The 17,607-nt window shown below is 39.1% G+C and overlaps 3 protein-coding genes and 1 pseudogene across 3 annotated transcripts in view; 2 read left to right on the top strand and 2 right to left on the bottom strand.

Annotated features, from left to right (window-relative positions):
* The window catches only part of LOC110055399 (protein eyes shut homolog), a 19,480-nt gene extending 5,818 nt beyond the window's left edge, over window positions 1-13,662 (bottom strand). Inside the window, exons 1-4 of the mRNA XM_089271857.1 lie at window positions 10,685-13,662; window positions 7,009-7,288; window positions 3,897-4,135; window positions 807-1,076 (exon numbers count right to left, since the gene is read on the bottom strand). Coding sequence (XP_089127983.1) covers window positions 807-1,076; window positions 3,897-4,135; window positions 7,009-7,288; window positions 10,685-12,719 — 2,824 coding nt within the window. The 5' untranslated portion in view covers window positions 12,720-13,662. The remainder of the gene's footprint in view (window positions 1-806; window positions 1,077-3,896; window positions 4,136-7,008; window positions 7,289-10,684) is intronic.
* On the top strand, window positions 7,242-8,154 carry LOC149105490 (uncharacterized). Its single transcript, XM_089271871.1, has one exon. The coding sequence runs from the start codon at window positions 7,544-7,546 to the stop codon at window positions 8,057-8,059; it is 516 nt and encodes a 171-aa protein (XP_089127997.1). The 5' UTR covers window positions 7,242-7,543; the 3' UTR covers window positions 8,060-8,154.
* On the top strand, window positions 8,268-9,009 carry LOC149105491 (uncharacterized; annotated as a pseudogene).
* A 1,798-nt stretch (window positions 13,663-15,460) lies between the features above and the next one.
* LOC149105492 (THAP domain-containing protein 1-like) lies at window positions 15,461-16,396 on the bottom strand. Its single transcript, XM_089271880.1, has 3 exons — window positions 16,126-16,396; window positions 15,829-16,048; window positions 15,461-15,735 (listed from the first exon to the last, which is right to left on the bottom strand). Exons 1-3 carry the CDS (start codon window positions 16,276-16,278, stop codon window positions 15,569-15,571), a joined length of 540 nt encoding a protein of 179 aa, XP_089128006.1. The 5' UTR covers window positions 16,279-16,396; the 3' UTR covers window positions 15,461-15,568.
* Between the last annotated feature and the right edge of the window lie 1,211 nt (window positions 16,397-17,607).

Raw genomic sequence — 17,607 nt, forward strand, 5'->3', positions numbered from 1 at the left:
GTACAGTGTATAGCACAAGATCTGCTTCATCAGTTAAAAGTTGCTAAGCTCTGGCAATCAGAGCTCAAAATTAACGCCAATGTCTTTGAAATTTGCGAGTGCAAAAATTTTCCACTTGCAAACATTCATTTTTTTAGCAGTAAGAATCATCCATGTATCCAAGACACTTCAGGCACATGTGAACAACAAGGGTCTGGTTAGAGGCTATGTTTTTGAGAGTTTGAGTCAAACTAGAGAAAGCCGTTTCACAGCACATGAACCTGATTTTTTTTTGTCACTTGTCAGTTCTGACATTTTCCAGTTGATTCTTCTACTATGTACCACTGAACTAGATGAAGAACAGTGACACTGATAATGGACCACACAATATTATAATTAATGTTTCTCATTTTTCATATAAACCAAAAAAAAAAAAAAAAGAATCAAAATAGACCCATTTATCATGCTGAATTTAGTACAAGTGCAAAGTTTGTTTCATAACAATCCAAACGCAAACTCATGGAAATACAATATGCAGTTCCAGAAAATATCCATACTCCCTCCCTCCCCACTAAACTAGTGTTTATTTTTTACTGGAATTAAAACCAGTTTTCTGACTTGCCCGTTATTTTTTCAACTTTTGATCTTTTGCATTTTTATTATCTGAAAGTATTTTGTTTTTCCATGACTTTCCATGACCCACACTTCAATATCATGACTTTCCAGGCCTGAAAAATGAAATTATAAAATTCAATGACTTTCCAGGTTTTCCATGACCTGTACGAACCCTGTAAAATAATACATGGTTCAATAAATTGCATACCCACCTGTTTGACATTGCATTCCAACCCTTCCAAAGGGACAGAGACAGACAAAGTCCAGAGGGTTGGAGGCGTTAGGTATACACTCTCCTCCATTGCAACTCTCTGATTCACAAGCAGTGTAAATCTCGCAATTCTTTCCACTGAATCCTGCCGTGCAATTGCAGGTGTAATCATGTATGTTGTCCTTATGTGGGATGCATACTCCATTTCTGCATGGCATTTTCTGGCATGGTGGCATGTCACCTTCATTGATGTTATACCAGTCTTTAGCATCTGCATAGGAAAATATGGTGTTACATCATTCTGTGCTGCATAATTAAACAGTAAAACTATTTATTATATGACTGAGAAAATTACTTCATTGTGATAGGCTGAGAGCAGGCCAATTTATCATTAACTCTTAATTTGCACTACGGTGCAAATTTACGTGCGCACGTTCGCAATTTTCTCAGTCATAAAATAAATGAGTAATCGTATGAAAACTCAAGCAATTGATGATTCACACCACTCGTGATATCTGAAAATTCGCATAAAGCCTCGTGCAATTTTCAGAGAATTTTCAAATATCACTCGTAGTGCAAATCCTTAATTGCATTCACATTCACATGATTACCTGTACTAATTCAGCACTGCATGCAGAGAAAGTCATGCCCGACAGCCTGGGGCTAGAGGATATTTTTCTATCATTCACTCGCCTGATGGGCAGGTAAAGTTTTTGGGTTAAAATTTGCAAAAGGACAAATTTCAGCAGAGCTCTAAGAGAACAATTAATTATTTTAAGTTTTAATTTTCATTAATGAACTAATAGTGCTGGTGGGAAGATGTCTTTCTGGCTAGTAAAAATGACTGTCAGTCTAGTGCATGTACTCTTGTTACAGCTTGTCTGAGGGGCAAAATGGAAAACTTATTTTCTTTGCACCCTATTATGATTATAGTACATGTACACTGTACCAGTAAACAACTGGGGACAGATCCTCCAGACTTCATGCATAAAAATCATAAACAGCTCAATTTCACAATACTTTGGTACGCTGGCCATGACATGATACATACATGTGCGTGTAATTATAGGAATGCAACTCTCCAACAAGTGAGACACCTACATTAAGTTGCAAAGAACCAACAAACTACATGTACATGTACAAGGTTCATACTCTTTTGGGCTTTTGAAATTGCATGACTTTCGATGACCGTTTCCATAATCTTTCCTATGTTTCCTATGCCTATGTTAAGCAGTTGTTCTCAAAGTATTGTCAAAACAATCTATTATGTAAGGTATTTTCCCACACTATGACACATAAAATGCATGCTAGTGTTTATTTTTTTTACTGGAATTAACTGGCTTTCTGACTTGTCTGTTACTTTTCAACTTTTGATTTTTTTGTCTGTTCATTCTCAGAAAGTTTATTGCATTTCCATGACTTTCCATGACCCACACTTCCATTTCATGACTTTCCAGGCCTGGAAAATGAAATTATAAAATAGGCCCTTTGCAAGATCCGGTCACATGGTACGGAATTAATTATGCTGGGATGCAAGTTACACAGTGGGACTTCCAAAACAAAGGAACTGGTACCAGTCCAGCCTGACTTTCCTTTGTTTTGGAAGTCCCACTGTGTAACTTGCCTTCCAGCGTAATTAATTCAGTACCATGTGACCGGATCCTGCAAAGGGCCTATTCTATGACTTTCCAGGTTTTCCATGACCTGTATGAACCCTGTACAAGTTATCTGCCATCCAGGTGTTTTGTTACATATATTTTGATTGTGGGTGCATAATGCTGTATAATTAGCTGACAATGAGTGCATTGTTGCAGCCCTACAGGTAATTTCAAATAAGGAAACTAAAATTAAACAAAAAAGTTTGTCTACAAACTTTTTAGTTCACAACAGCTCTGACACTTTTTTTCTTTGACAACCTCAATCTTACAATTTCTACAGAACAGATAGCAGTTCACATCATTCCACTGCACAACTGATGTAAGCTCAGTGATGAATCGCTCAGATTGGTGTACCAAAGAGTAACCAGACTGGTCTTTAAAACTGCAGATAAACATCTGAAGAATATCCCATCAATTGCTACCTCCAAAAGGAAACAACTAAAGCTGCCTGCAAACTTCTCGAGTCTTCATAAATCAGCAAGTACATTGTACATGTATAAGATTTGGAAAACCTTCCACATGCTTTTGTTGCTTTAAAGTACAAGTCATGTAATAATGAAAATCAAAACAACATTAGGGCTGTGCTCTTAAGAAGTGCTTGTCTGCCACAGGTGACTGACTTTTGCCTTTGGGCGACTGGAAAAAAATAGTTTTTTCATATAAGCTTATTGAGTGCTAGGCACCTGTATGGTTAGGAACCTTTGGGCTCCTCAAAAGTTTTCTTAGACCACAACTTTGAGCTTAGATTATTAAAATTGGAAGCTAGAATAATGCAAAAAATTAATGAGTTATACATAACATAATATACATGTATAATACATGATGACCACTCACCCACTGTCTTGTCCCCTTCCCTGCTCCCTCCTTCTCTCTCCCCCCTCCCCTGTTCCTTTGATGGGCTCATCCCTCCCCATCTCTGTTACTGCTTGTAGATAAGGTCCAGTGCACATGTTTGCATTATAGATTTGTAAGTCGATAATTGTGAATTCAAGAACATACAGTGAAGTCAGCCACTGAAATTAATAAACCTTGCTCATTCTTCCTACAGTAAAATATTTTACCACAATTGCTACTAATCTCACAAACTGATTCGCTAATTCGCCAATGTCGATAAGAGTGCAGACAGCGCTGTTCGCGTCAATGTGTCACACTCTTGGTCATGCTCTGACAAAAACATTTTCTTTGACGTTGATATTGTGGTAAAGAACAAATCAAATGTGGCTTAGCGTTGTCTGTGCTCTTATTGACAATGATATGCATCATTACAGAAGTCAAAATTTGTTGTGTGTGCCTCATGAGTCCACAACATTTTGACCACTGTGATAATGTATATTGTTGTCAATAAGAGTACAAACAATGCTAAACCACATTTGATTTGTTAAGTCTACTGCATACACTATTTATGCCTAGCTACATACAGTGTAATGTACTACCTGCAAGATTGATAGTTTCTCCGTTAACTTGCACATCTTTGATAGATCCAACAAAAGAGGATGATGGAGCAGCTTGGCCTTTGGTTTTGTTGAGCATGTCCAGGCCTGGTGGAACTCCCCCTATATACCAGTTGTCGTAGAGTTGTATCCCAATGAGTTTTCCTCTGACTTCACGCTTAAGTTGTACACCATTGCCAACTTGAAGAGTGCCAAAAGGTGTTCCTGAATTGCTGACATAGCTAAAATATTAAATTAAAACAAAAACAGGTTATCAGGAGTGTCCTTTTAATTAGACATTAGTATAAATCTACTGGCATTCTATCACGAATGGCATTTTCTGATTGGCTGCACTACTCACTAGTTATTCTGTGATAGATAGTGGGTAGTGTAGCTGTTTGCACTTGTTAACAAAATGGCGGCCACTTCTTTGCATTTTTGAAGTGTCTGTGAATAGGATTTAGATAACACTATGAACGACTAGTAGATTTATACTAAAACAATAATTAGATTATGAGCTCGAGATTTCTATAGCCTGTGTAGCTGGTGGTATTGTACATTGTAGGCGCGCGGAATAAAGTTTTGGCAGCAAAGCCACTAATCGCGAGCAGCAAAGCCGCAAGAATTACCACCTGCCAGAGAACTTGGGTTTTTTGAATACCACCCACTTTTATCACCTCATTGACCTCAACTGACCCCAATTAATCCAACCAATTAGAACAGACTATTCTTGCGCAAAATACAGGCGTGAAGGTGATCGTCTTACACTTTGTTGTTGATGCATGCATGGTGAATAATGGATAATTTACATCGAAGGGAGATACGCCTACAAAGCCAGTTAAAGGAAGAAAAAGCCAAGAGGAAAATGTTAACGACTTTTGTAGATTGTGTGGTGTCAATCTGAAGATAAAATTTCGTTACTTTCAGAAAAGTACCAAAAACATTTCCACAGAAAATGTATTTAAACCTTCAGGCTTGATCACGTGAAGCTTGAAGGCCAGACATTAGCAGAACTTTGCTTGCTAATTGGCCTGAACATTGTGGAATCTAGTGTTCTATTGAGTCAAGTTTTTCAGTCTTGTGGTCGAAAATATTCAACACCGTTGAACTTGTCCGGTTCATTCGCTCCGGCCTAGAAAGAAATGTGGAAGTTCCGCTCTCTTCTTCGCATCAAGATAAGCAAGTAAGGATTAAATGTCTTCTTCCCTTGTCTGCGTCTTTGCCAGACAGGAGTCCTCAAGCAAAAAAGCATTTACCCAAGGACCGTTCAACCACTAAGAAATCATTAAATTATTTTCTCAGAATCGACTCCTTCAAATGCAATGAATAAAGAAAACATGCCTTTGGATGTCAACCAGGAAACAATCACACCTTGTGTTCAACACTTCTCTGCAGAGTTGAACATAGAAAATTTGTGTGGTAAACAGACAACTTTAAAGTATTGATCATAAATCCGAATGTGCAGGCAGTATTTCAAAGTCTTCCTCCCCATTCTCCTTGTGTGTTTGCTGCCAAAACTTTATTTCGGCCTACGCCAGAACTTTATTCGGCGCGTCTACAATACTGCCAGCTACGCAGGCCAGATTCCTATGGTACAATAGAGTTCTGTGTTTCCACTGAGCTCATAATCTAATTGTTTAATAGCAGGAGGCACTGTGGACTAAAGGTAAACACGCTGAACTCCAGAACAAGTGTTCAAAGTTCAAGCCCTTACTAAAGTTATTGTGTTGACACCTTCCTCTAACACGGTGCTTCTTTCAGGGATTGGGAAAGCAAAACAGGCAAATGAGCCTATGACCCATGGCATTGGAAAGTTATGGGCCATTTATAAAAAGTTTGGGCCATTAGGGTAAATAAATGGGCCATAAAAAAATTTCAACAAACGATATGTAATTCTCGATTGCTGTTGTTTTGTATGTTTTACTGGACTTCAAGCTAGGTTTAAGTGTACAGTCACAGAATATAGCTAACTCAAATTATATAACCTTTCATTGAGGTTAAACTATGCATTCTGAACTGGAATTGATTAAACTTAACATACCGAGCAGTCTGACATCAACATCACTGAGACATGCTCAGTTTTAGATTTAGAGTGACAAGTAATGTTGCATTTACAATTTAAAACTTGAGCTATGCATGAACTGTACATAACACACCTGTAGCTCGCTAATAGTTAATGAAACGTTACCAAACATTTTTTCATTCCTCAGAACTAGAGGGCTTGGAAACTTCGTCTTGAGCATTGCTTTCAGGATCACAATTCTTTGTGGTGAAATCGGCGTTTGTAGTGCAAAAAGCAACAATCTTTTCTAATTTCGGAACTTTCGCTTTCGGAGGCATATTATTGGCTAATTACAGCATGCAAAACATATTCAAATCAGCCGATTCTTTCATTAAAAAACAGAAAGCAAATGGATTGAGCAAGAACCTCATTTGCGAGCAGCGTCCAAGTAAGGGGTCTTGGGGACAAAAACAAAACGAACATTTTTATAACGTCGATTAAAGAGCAAACGCATCATGATTTCTAGCATGTTTGTTCGTCATTACACTGAAAATTTCACAAATGAAAATCCTTTTCACAAAATAGTGTACATTTTACTAGCTGTTTCGATGTTAGGGTTCATCGCGCATCATAATGCGTCATTTCGTAGCTTTATGTGCCATATGTGCATGGCCCATGGTCTTCCCAATCCCTGCTCTCTTCAACCAGGTGTAATACAAAATTTACTGGTGAATATGCCAGCCCAGTAACCCTTTGGTGGACTAGAATCCCATCCAGGTGTGAGAAGAAATATTCCTAGCCCCTTTCATGGTACATAAATCTATAAGGGATAAGCACTGGTGGTATGGATCATGTTAGCCTGACACAGACTTACATGTACCTTACTGCTGTAGTTACCAGACAAATATATTAAGAACTCAAAGACTTGCTGTCTGTTAATGACCCACGTATATGTATGTCTTCAGGGGGTGCAAGGAGAATGGGGAGAGGGGGGTAGGGGTTATGTAGGGAATGTTACAGATTTCTCTTTTTGCCATCTGACAGAACTAAAGCAGGTACACACATGTACATGTCCTTCAAATATTATTGAAAGCAACTTGTAACCAAACTTACGTGGCTGTTGCTGTAACTGTGTTACCAGTATCCACTCTTTCAATACTTTGGATGAACACTAAGCTGTCACCAGGATCAAATCTGAACTCCAGCTTACCACCCACAACACGCAGCTGGATAAAATCTCCCCGGTCTTTGTTGTCAGCCGCAAAGAGAAGCAGTCCATCACTTGTGTTTGTCTGGAAGGTTATGTCAATCCTGTTTTCCTCCAAGTTAAATGAAATACTTTTGTGTTCCAGAAAGGACTTCCTTCCAAAGGCTGGAAAGTGGAGGTCAAACCCTGTAGAAAAATAAAAATTACATTTGAATTTACTACTTTCAAATACATTATTGTCATTAAGGTTTAAAAATTTTCAAATATTCTCAAACCAGTATGTTAAATATCACTTTTTCCTTTTGTCTAAAATTCAATTTTAAAATATACGAACATGTATGTATGATGTGAAAAAAAAAAAAAATAAAATAAAATAAATAAATAAATAAATAAATAAATAAATAAATAAATAAATAAATAAATAAATAAATAATAATAATAATGTGCAGAAGCTGTGGGCAATTTCAAGAAACAATTGACCACCTTGTCTCCGGATGCCCTGAACTTGCCAAGACAGAGTACATACAAAGACACAATAAAGCTGCAGCATATCTCCACTGGACAATATGCAAACACTATAACATCAAAGTACAAGATAAACACTACGAACATGAACCAGCTACTGTGACAGAAAACCAAACAGCAACTATACTTTGGGACATGCCAATCCAAACCGACAAAGAGATAAAAGCAAACAGACCAGACATAGTGGTGAAAGACAAGAAGGAAAGAACCTGTCTGCTTATCGATATGTCCATCCCCACAGAAAGGAACACCTCCTTGAAAACAATGGAAAAACTCACAAAGTACAAAGATCTTGAGATTGAAATCGAGAAAACGTGGGGAATGAAAACAACAACTGTCCCAGTGATCATTGGAGCTTTCGGGCTTGTCAAGAAGGGAACAGAAAACTGCATCGGCAAGATCCCAGGCAATATTAGAATAACAGAGCTATAGAAGACCGTCCTCCTTGAAACTGCTCACATACTTAGGAGGACTCTATCCATCAAGTAATCCAGCAGACCTATGACTGCCCTAGGCTTATGGATTGAACTTGGCACCATAAGTTAAAAGCGGCAAGACTTTAAGGACTAAAAATAATAATAATAATAATAATAATAATCCATATTGTAAGTTATAATAATATATTATAATAATAATCCATATTGTAAGTTCGTGCTCAAAACTGGCACAAAGAGAATACAAAAGGAGACATGATAATGTGGCTAGAGCAATCCATTGGGACCTGTCAGGAAAATGTGGGTTTGAATGAAAGGAGAGATGGTATGACCATGTTCCAGACAGTGTGCTTGAAAATGAGGATTACAAACTTCTATGGGACTTCAGTGTGCGAACAGACCATGAAATAGGGGCTAGGAGACCAGATATGGTGATCATTGACAAGAGAGACAAGAGCTGTCAGATTATAGATGTGGCAATTCCAGAGGATAATGGGGTGAGAAAGAAGGAAGATGAAAAAGTTGAAAAGTATCAAGATCTAGCAAGAGAAGTTCGAAAAATGTGGGGTGTGAGGACAAAGGTTATTCCAGTGGTAGTGGGAGCATTGGGATCAACACCACTGAGATTGAATGACAGTCTGAGAGCCATTGAGGTGGGCATTCCTGTTGGACTGATCCAGAGATGTGCATTGTTGGGGTCGGCAAGAATTCTTAGAAAGGTGCTGGAGATGTAGAAAGAAGAGAAAAAGCAAACAAGGGGTGTTTCTTGGCTTCCCTAGGCAACTTGTTGTTGCCCGGAGCCAATGACGAAACCAGCTTCAATATCATCAATAACTGTGCGAATCTTTAATAATAATAATAATAATAATAATAATCATAATCATAATCATAATCATAATCATAATCATAATCATAATCATAATCATAATCATAATAATAATCATAATAATAATAATAATAATAATAATAATAAAAATCAAACTGGTTCGAAAAATTTAACACATGAAAACATTCAAACTACACTGTACATAAGTTGAAAAAAAACGGGATCTCAGGTTTGACTCCAAGCAGGAGAACTTTTCTGTGAGTATGCCAGTCGTGATACTGACAGAAAAATTCATCTTCTTACATGTATGTGTATTTATCAGGCTAAAAATCCACCATTTCATTTATTATCATTATTGGTTACACTACATATAATTAACTTACTGCAAGTTTGCTAGTAAACAAAAAGTTCTGGTTTAAAAGGAAGCTAACCGTACATGTAGGCAAGAAACATAATCCCGGCATGGTTGTCAATCAAGAAATACATGTACGTGTAAAACATAACTGAATAACATTAGGAACCTTATTGACAACATTCCATTAATAAATATATCTTATTAGATGTTTTGGTGTGTAGTATTGCTTTATATTTTTACGAGTTGTGGTCTATTTTGACGAGCCCATAGGGCAAGTCAAAACACAAACAACAAGTAAAAATATAAAGCAATAATACTACACACCAAAACATCTAATAAGAGATTTATTATCCGACTGCTGTAGTCAATGAATCTATCAGTGAAAGAGGGAGAGTGTGACAGTTTTGTGTGCGTGTGCCGACCTGTCCGGCAAACATGTTTTCTACTGTACAAATAACTGTACAATATTGCTGTATATTTGTACTGTTATTTGGACGGTATTCGCTGCAGTTGAATAATAAAATAATTTATTAATAATTAATAACACAGTCTGCTGAAATTATTCCATCAAAACATTCAATGTAATATACATGTACATGATTGGATGTCTTGTTCTTTATTTGGTGATATTATGTATTTCACATCATTCTGAAATGTGTTTACAGTAAGTAGTTTAATTAATTAAAGGACACTCGGTTGTACATGTTCAGATGTATAGCATGCTCAGTTAATCATGACTGAAAAGTTACTACACATGTGTACTCTGTAAGAATGCATTTAATGCCTGAAAGGACTGCGAATTACCCTTCATCCTACTGTACACCAAAAATAACTCATCTTGCACAATTATTACCAAGGGTGCGTTTCAAGAACACTGATCCAAGTCAGTATTGGATCATCGTGCATCAAAGGAATGGATACAGTACATCCACTCTCTGGACAAGGATTTACTTGGTGTTTTCTATTACATCAGCCTAGCCTGCAGATGTTACACTGTACATGTAGCAGGAGTCAAATCAAGGAAAATGGAACAATATTTCCAGTCAATTCTTGCCAACCGCAAGGAATAGCTCTTATCATTTTCTTTTCCATTCCCCAGGCTTCAACAAAAATAAAATCTGCTGAAGAGGAAAGTAGGGCAACAAACCGGTTTGTCAATATGGGATGGCAAGTTTCAGTTGGATTGGTCCGACCATTTAAAGTGACTCGCCCCCAGAGGTAGTGCCAGCTATTCCAGTCAGACCAAACCAAAACGAACCTTTCCATTTGACTTCTAGGTACTGAAATTTCCAGATTTTTTTGGCATAATGGAAAGAACCCACTGGTTCTTTTGATGCACTATGATCAGAATGATCTTGGACCATTCACATCCTGATCATCCCACAAGAATGCACCCTTAAATTAAAAATCAAAGGCTAAGGACATATAACTTTACCACTCACCACTTGTACACACTGGTCCAACTGTTGGATAAGGGCATTCACAACGGAACTTGTTTCCTAAGTATGACTCATCAACACATGTTCCATTGTTACAAGGATTGTCAACACAAGTCTGATTTATTAAGGGTACTGTAGTTGGTGTAGGTGACGTAGTGGGCACTACAGATGAGGAGATAAGAACAGTACTCATTGATGGAGATATCTTGACAGTTGACGTGTAATAGACAGTTGATAATGATAATGATAATGGAGTTGTTCTAATGGATGACCTTGATGCTACAGATGGTGAGGCAACAGAAGAAGAGAACATTAAGGATGTGCTCACAGGATCTGTAACAGTTGATGTTAATTCTGGTGATGATTTAAATGATAAAGACAAAGACGATGACAGTGGCCAGCTTGATCCAGGTGATGATGTTAATTGCAAAGATGAAGTCTCAGCTGGTCGTGATGAGAAACTCTCCACGGACTCGGTTGTCATAGTTACCACAGTTTGGCTTCCACTTGGTGTTATGACTGGAGTAACAGCTTGTGAAACAGTGCTGTTAACTGCTGTTGGAGTAAGTAACACAGATGAAAATGTCACTTGTGATGAGGTCTGTATAACAGGAAGCGAGGAAGAGACAAATGTCTCATGAACTGACAAAAATGAAGACGACAACCTTACTGTTGAGGATGACCGTACATGTAGTGTTGATGATGAAAGTGAAGTTACTGACTTGCTAGTCATCATAGACACAGATGACAGCTGCCGCGAGGACATTGCAGGTGACATTTCTTGTGAGGAGCTAGTTCCTGTGATTATTTGTGACGTTTTAGGAATGGAAGATGTCACTGCTATTGTAATAATAGAAGAGCTTGATGATCCTTGAGTGACAAAGCTAAAAGTTGCCACCAAAGAGGTGGAAAATACCTTACTTGTTTGAAAAGGTGGCATTGAAGTAACCACAACAGACGATGAAGTGATGTTTACTGTACAGTTTCGGCCGGTAAAATTTGGAGGACAAATACAAGTATAATTCCTACGTCTATCTCCAGATCTTAGACACGTTCCTCCATTAGCACACGGGTTATCTGCACAAAGATCTTTGATAACAACTTCACAATTTACCCCTTCAGTGTCTGGTGGGCACAAACATGTGTATTGATTGATGTTATCCACACAAAATCCTCCATTTATGCATGGACTAGACTGGCATTCATCAATGTTCTTTTCACAAAAGGTTCCCTCATATCCAGGCACACAACTACAGTTAAAGCTATTGGCAACACCATCCACGATATCTCGGCATGTTGCACCATTTTTACAAGGGTTCCTACTGGCATGACAACTGTCTAGCTCTTCACAGTACTGTCCTTCGTACGCATCACAACATAAGCAAGAGTAATTCCGTGTAAAAAAGGTGTTTGCCTGACTGGTGCAAAGACCAACCCCACTGCATACACCTAAGTTAGGTATTGCTGGGTTTATACAGCCTGGCTGTTGACGGCTACGTACATACACTTCAAGCCTTATACCAAAACTACAACTTCTAAAAATGTCCTCTTCTGTTATAAAATACTTGATTCCAGGTGGGTTTAAATACTTTGAAGGCACTTGGAATAAGGAATCAGTTCTATTTTCAACCAGCTGTCCATTCATTGAGTCACAGCTAAAGAAAGCATCTCTTGAAACATTCAGAACTTCAAGTGTGATTGTACCCGGTTCAAATATCACAGTATCCCCTTGTACAACTGTTCGAGGAACTTGTCTAGGAGCTCTTTGAAACCCCATGGGGTCAATTTCTCCATTATAACATTCTCCAGGTGACTGGCCGTTACAGATATGACCATTGTGTCCCCATTCAATTACCGTCGTCTTAACGGTGTTGTTAAAGCAGTGGAAACCAGATGGACACTGCAAGTTACACAGTAAGTTTGAAAACGGAGAGGTGCCATTCTGAGCCGACACAACAATCAAACTCGATGCAAAAACCCAGACAACGCAAATTCTGGCAAGCCGTTCAAGGTTAAACTGCAGTAACGCCAAATGCATTGTTTTTCAAACGATTTCGAAGCTCTAAAGTCTTTCACAAATTCACGCAAACTTGCCGTTTCACAGTCCAGTGGCGATGCATAAGCAGCTAAGTTGATTTCCTTATCGTTTGTGGTATTTGCCCTTCTAAGCTTACCGATCAACGGCCGAGCTGGAGGGCTTGGAATGTCAATTTAGGGCGCAGTTTACTCTTTACTTAGATGAATTTCCATTCTTCCACCAAATAAAAATCGCTCAATGCGATAAACTTTCTCAGAATACGACGACTTCAAACTCGATGAGGAAACAGCTGTCAAAATATCGTGTTCAAGCGTCGTTTGGTACTCACGTTCGGCAAAAACAACACGGTTCTCCAAAATTCGAAGGATTCCGAAGAACTCCAGCGCTTGTAAACTGTTTTAGCACCGTCTCGGCGTAAAGTTGCTGGCAAATTCCAAAGCTATAGATAACCACAAACAGAGCCAACGGTTTAAATCCACGCAGCTGATACAAGTCCAAGAGCGTTGCCAGTAATTCGAAAGCAGATCTTTGACAGATCAAATATGGCGTCCACACGCTTTCACTAATCCACAATTCGCAGCAGTTATCGAAGTGCTTTCGAGCATTTACCGACCCCTCGAGAAGTCCTGAATATTTGATGGTCTCTCCCTCTGCGGTTACTGGACGAAGCTTTTTAAAACTCAAATATTTCACACAAGGGAATGCTTGGCGACCGTTTACATCGTCGCCATTTCAATAACAAAGGTTGTTAGGTTCTGGTGTCCTATTGTGCCGAGGTCTATGGCGTCTCCTGATTGGTTCGTTTTCGTCATAACGATGCACACACGTTCGTTAGAGCTAAACTTGGAACTCACATCACCGTTTTTGTAAAACAAAAGTTACTGTTTAATCCCTCGGAAATCGATATTGTTTGCAAACGTTTATCATTGCTTTGAAGCCGTAGTGAGTTTGAACAACTTTACGAAACCCCTCACAAACCACGCATCATTTCACTGTCGAAATTTTCGCGAAATCTCGTTTCCAGGTTTTTTAGCGGTTTCTCGGGCTAAGATATCTTGAGCGTTTCAAGGTCACGGTAAATAAGGGGCGATAGTTACGGCTGCATATCGATGCAGAATTGTCGAAAAAGACTGCGTGTTTTATGTAAATTATTTCAGGATCGGACAGACGAACCAGACGAAATTATGCCACTCCAATTCATGCGTAACCCAGATGTATGTCCGGGTTTTTCGAAAGGTGGAAAACGCTATCCGGATAAATCATCCCGGTGGATAGCGTAGTTTACTTTGTTAACAGTTATCCACTGGATTCGAACTGGATAGTGTCTCTTACTTAGGGCGAACTGAAATGGAGAGCCAGTTGTATAGGGGTCCATTATTGATCCAATTTTAGCTGTTATTTAAGGACCAAAATTAGCCTGCGAACAGGCTCCCGGCGAGGGTGCAGGGGCACCCAACGACCGTTTTCTCTCTAATGCTGTTAGATGCTGTTTTAGGCTATCTGGAGTACTTTTAAAGCTCTGTAGGTTAATTTTAGGTTGCACTAAAAAAATTTTATCTGTTCGGATATTCTAGGGGAACTTGAGTATTCTCGAATTTATTAGGGCTTTTTTGTCGATTTCCCGAAAACCTTAGGTCTTATCGCCTTTCCGAAAATGATAGCTGACCTTTTTTCGGTACTCAAAACGACATTTTCAACAGTCCGAAACAACAGACATTAAATTTCTCATGTCACGAAAGTTCGAGGTGCCAATTCTCTCAAGAAAATCAGAGGGGATTAAAAGCCTTCCGAACAGATAATTTACCGAAACGATCCGTTGCAGTGGGTGCCCCTGAGGGTGGAAAAAAACAGTCGACGAGCGCGAAACAGAAGACTGCAAAACTGGAGAGCGAGTGTAATATGGCCTGAATTTCAGCCGCCTCCTCCGCTCGCGGGAGAGACGCTAAATTACTCGGGGAGAGAGCGCCTCTCTCCCCGAGTGACTTAGCGAGCGGAGGAGGCGGCTGAAATTCAGGCTACCTGTGCTGTTGCATTACTGATCCAATTTTTAGTCCTTGCTCAACAGCGAAAATTACATAGTCTGTCATATTCCAGTAACGGTGAAAATTTCGAACCGTTAAATTAAGGAATATACACTACTTTCTTTAACTAGAGTAAGTGACCAATACTGAGGTGTGTATGTTAAGACTGTTTTGCGAAAACGCAATGCACAAAACTGGTTATGATCGCAGGTTATGACTGAGTAGTCACGTTGGTCAACAGAGTGATTTCTTGTCCTGCGCTCTGGCTGTAAAATACAGCTGCAGACTCAGTCACAATATTCTCTCCACAGACGTTTATTTTGTTGCCAACAGTTAACGGTTCATCGAGGGAGCGAGCGGTGCGAGGGTGGAACACGAGAACGCGAGAGCGGCCGCGAGTTTGGATTGTTCATATCCCACGCGTCGTGTTACACAGTCGAACCCCGTTTAAAAGTTGTCGTGGATAAATTAAAAAAAAAAATGTTTGCAAACAGATATCTTGCTCATAATATCTCACATACGAATTATAACAAAATGTTTACATTTAGTTATGGTACACGACATGCAGATGACTGTCATCTCCCACGTAAATCAACTACACTTGGCCAATACTCCTTGGCCTTTCAAGGTCCAAAAATATGGAATAGTATTAGACATCAAAACACGAAAAATCAAATCTTTCAATATATTTAAGAATAACATAAAAAGATCTATAATTCGCCTTAATCACAGTCCGCCATGTTGGATGCAACGTCACCATTTTTCGCATGAAAGCGAGGCCACGCGTGTTGAAACATCATGCCTGAGTCAGCGAGTACTTTGATTTCTTCAGAGTTTTGGTACTGCAATCTGGTGGACATACCGACAACAATACTTACCTGTGACAGTGACAGTGTATATTGGCTCGGGGAAGTCTACAACAACAGGAGAGGATGACAGTTCCGGTTGGACCTCCATAGAACTTTCCTCACCAGAAGCTTGGCCGAAAGTTGATGCTATGGATTAAAATGAAAAGCATAAAAATACTTCTGATTATTTTACGATTTTAACCAAGGAATGTTTAAAGAGATACCGACAACAATATTTACCTGTCACAGTGACAGGGGACGATGGCACGCTTACATCAAACAATCGCACTCGTGCACGCGGTGGTTCTCGCTTTGTCGGAGATTTTCTTTTCCTGGGTGATCTTGACCAGCAAAAAATACTCGGAACTGCATGCTTCTCCAGAACACGCTTCCCTGTTAAAGTTGTCTTAAAATCCGCTTCCTTAAAGTGTACAGAACATACTCTTGTGCTGTTTGTTATCTGTAGATGGACCAGATCATAATAATTAATGTAAATACATGTGCGCGACAATGACATCGATAACCTAACCAACTTACCTGGACACTTTTGCTCACGTCTCGCCGTATTTTGACAACCCACTGCTTTCGAATGGCTTCATCACTGGGAAATTGGTGAAAGGTATGATTTGGAATATTTTTAGCGCGATTATTTTTACATTGCGGCACGCAACAGTGATCTCCGTTGGGCATGATTGCAGATGATCGCCTTGTCTCCTCGATCGTCGGAAGTTGACTTTACACGCGTGGCCTCGCATTGGTGTCAAAAGTACATGACGTCAATCCAAGATGGCTGCTGTGCGATAAAGGCGAATAGACAAAGATAGCAGCAGTGGCAAAATACCCCTTTTATAAAATAGGCTTTTGATACTTATTGCTTCGTTGATTATTTCATAAGATATTTCGAGTTAATTTGTTTCAAGTTTGATAATTATTATCAGTTAGTTGATAAATGTCAAGTTAGGGATCTATAATTTCAAGCATTTTTTTTTTTTTTGCTTTTCTATAGACTCCCTCATCACTTGTTTTGTATCAACAAAATAGTAATATTGGGCGATTTATAGTATATATTGTAATAGGTGATGGAAGCAATGAAGTTGAAGTTTCTGTTAGGATATTGTATCGAAGCTAAGATTTCGTGACCAGGGTCGAATGTCACACAAGTTTATGCTTTCAAGGTTTCTTTGTATACACAGTCAAGTTTACTGTTGTTTCTTACCGAATTTCCTGTGGTTAGACCGGAACAGAGGCTTTCTTATGAACCGGGATAGCTCCTCGTTGTTTTGATCTGTATAGCCCTTTGTGTTCATCTAGGGTTTAGGACCGGAGTCAGGTAATGTAAAGAGAGTTGAAAATAAACCTTGTGTTGTGAAGAACTTAGTCTGTTTACGTTCGTGTGTCTCTTTGCCTTGACCCCCGGCGACGTAACAGTATGGCGCATGATTGCCAAACTGCCACGATGGGATGGTATTACTCCATTGAAGGTTACACTCTGTGGCTAACATTTGGCATATGTTACTACAAAAGTCGCCGGTGATTAAATCCGGACCATTCCCCTATCCGAGCAGCAACATTCCACGTCTAAAGCAGTATGCCATTTCCGAGCTCCCCCTACAGGTTCTTTTTCATGCAAATTAAACTCATTTTCATATGAAAGGTTTTGCACGAAGACTCGTTTTGAAACAGAGGCAAGACGTAACTCAGAAATGGCCTATAGCCATAATACGTGTAAATCACTAGTCACTTCCCACCGCTCCCCCCCCCTCCCCGCATCCCCCCATCCCCTTAAATCGGCAGAGGAGGAAACTGTAAGAGCTACCAATGATCATTCCCCCACAACAATAGCAAAAAGGGAATAAATCTCAGATGAGAATTAATCATATGTATATACATATAGATAGGACCCTGCACTCGCTCTGATTGGTCAAAAACCCATGTTTTATCAGGGTATAAAACATAGAAAAAGTGTGTTTTATTGTTTTTGGCCACATTACCTCTACATCATAAAGTAAATGAAGAAGC

Source organism: Orbicella faveolata, unplaced genomic scaffold (genome assembly GCF_042242905.1).
Source record: "Orbicella faveolata isolate gen_17 unplaced genomic scaffold, um_ofav_v1 contig_34, whole genome shotgun sequence".
Classification (NCBI taxonomy): Eukaryota; Metazoa; Cnidaria; class Anthozoa; order Scleractinia; family Merulinidae; genus Orbicella; species Orbicella faveolata.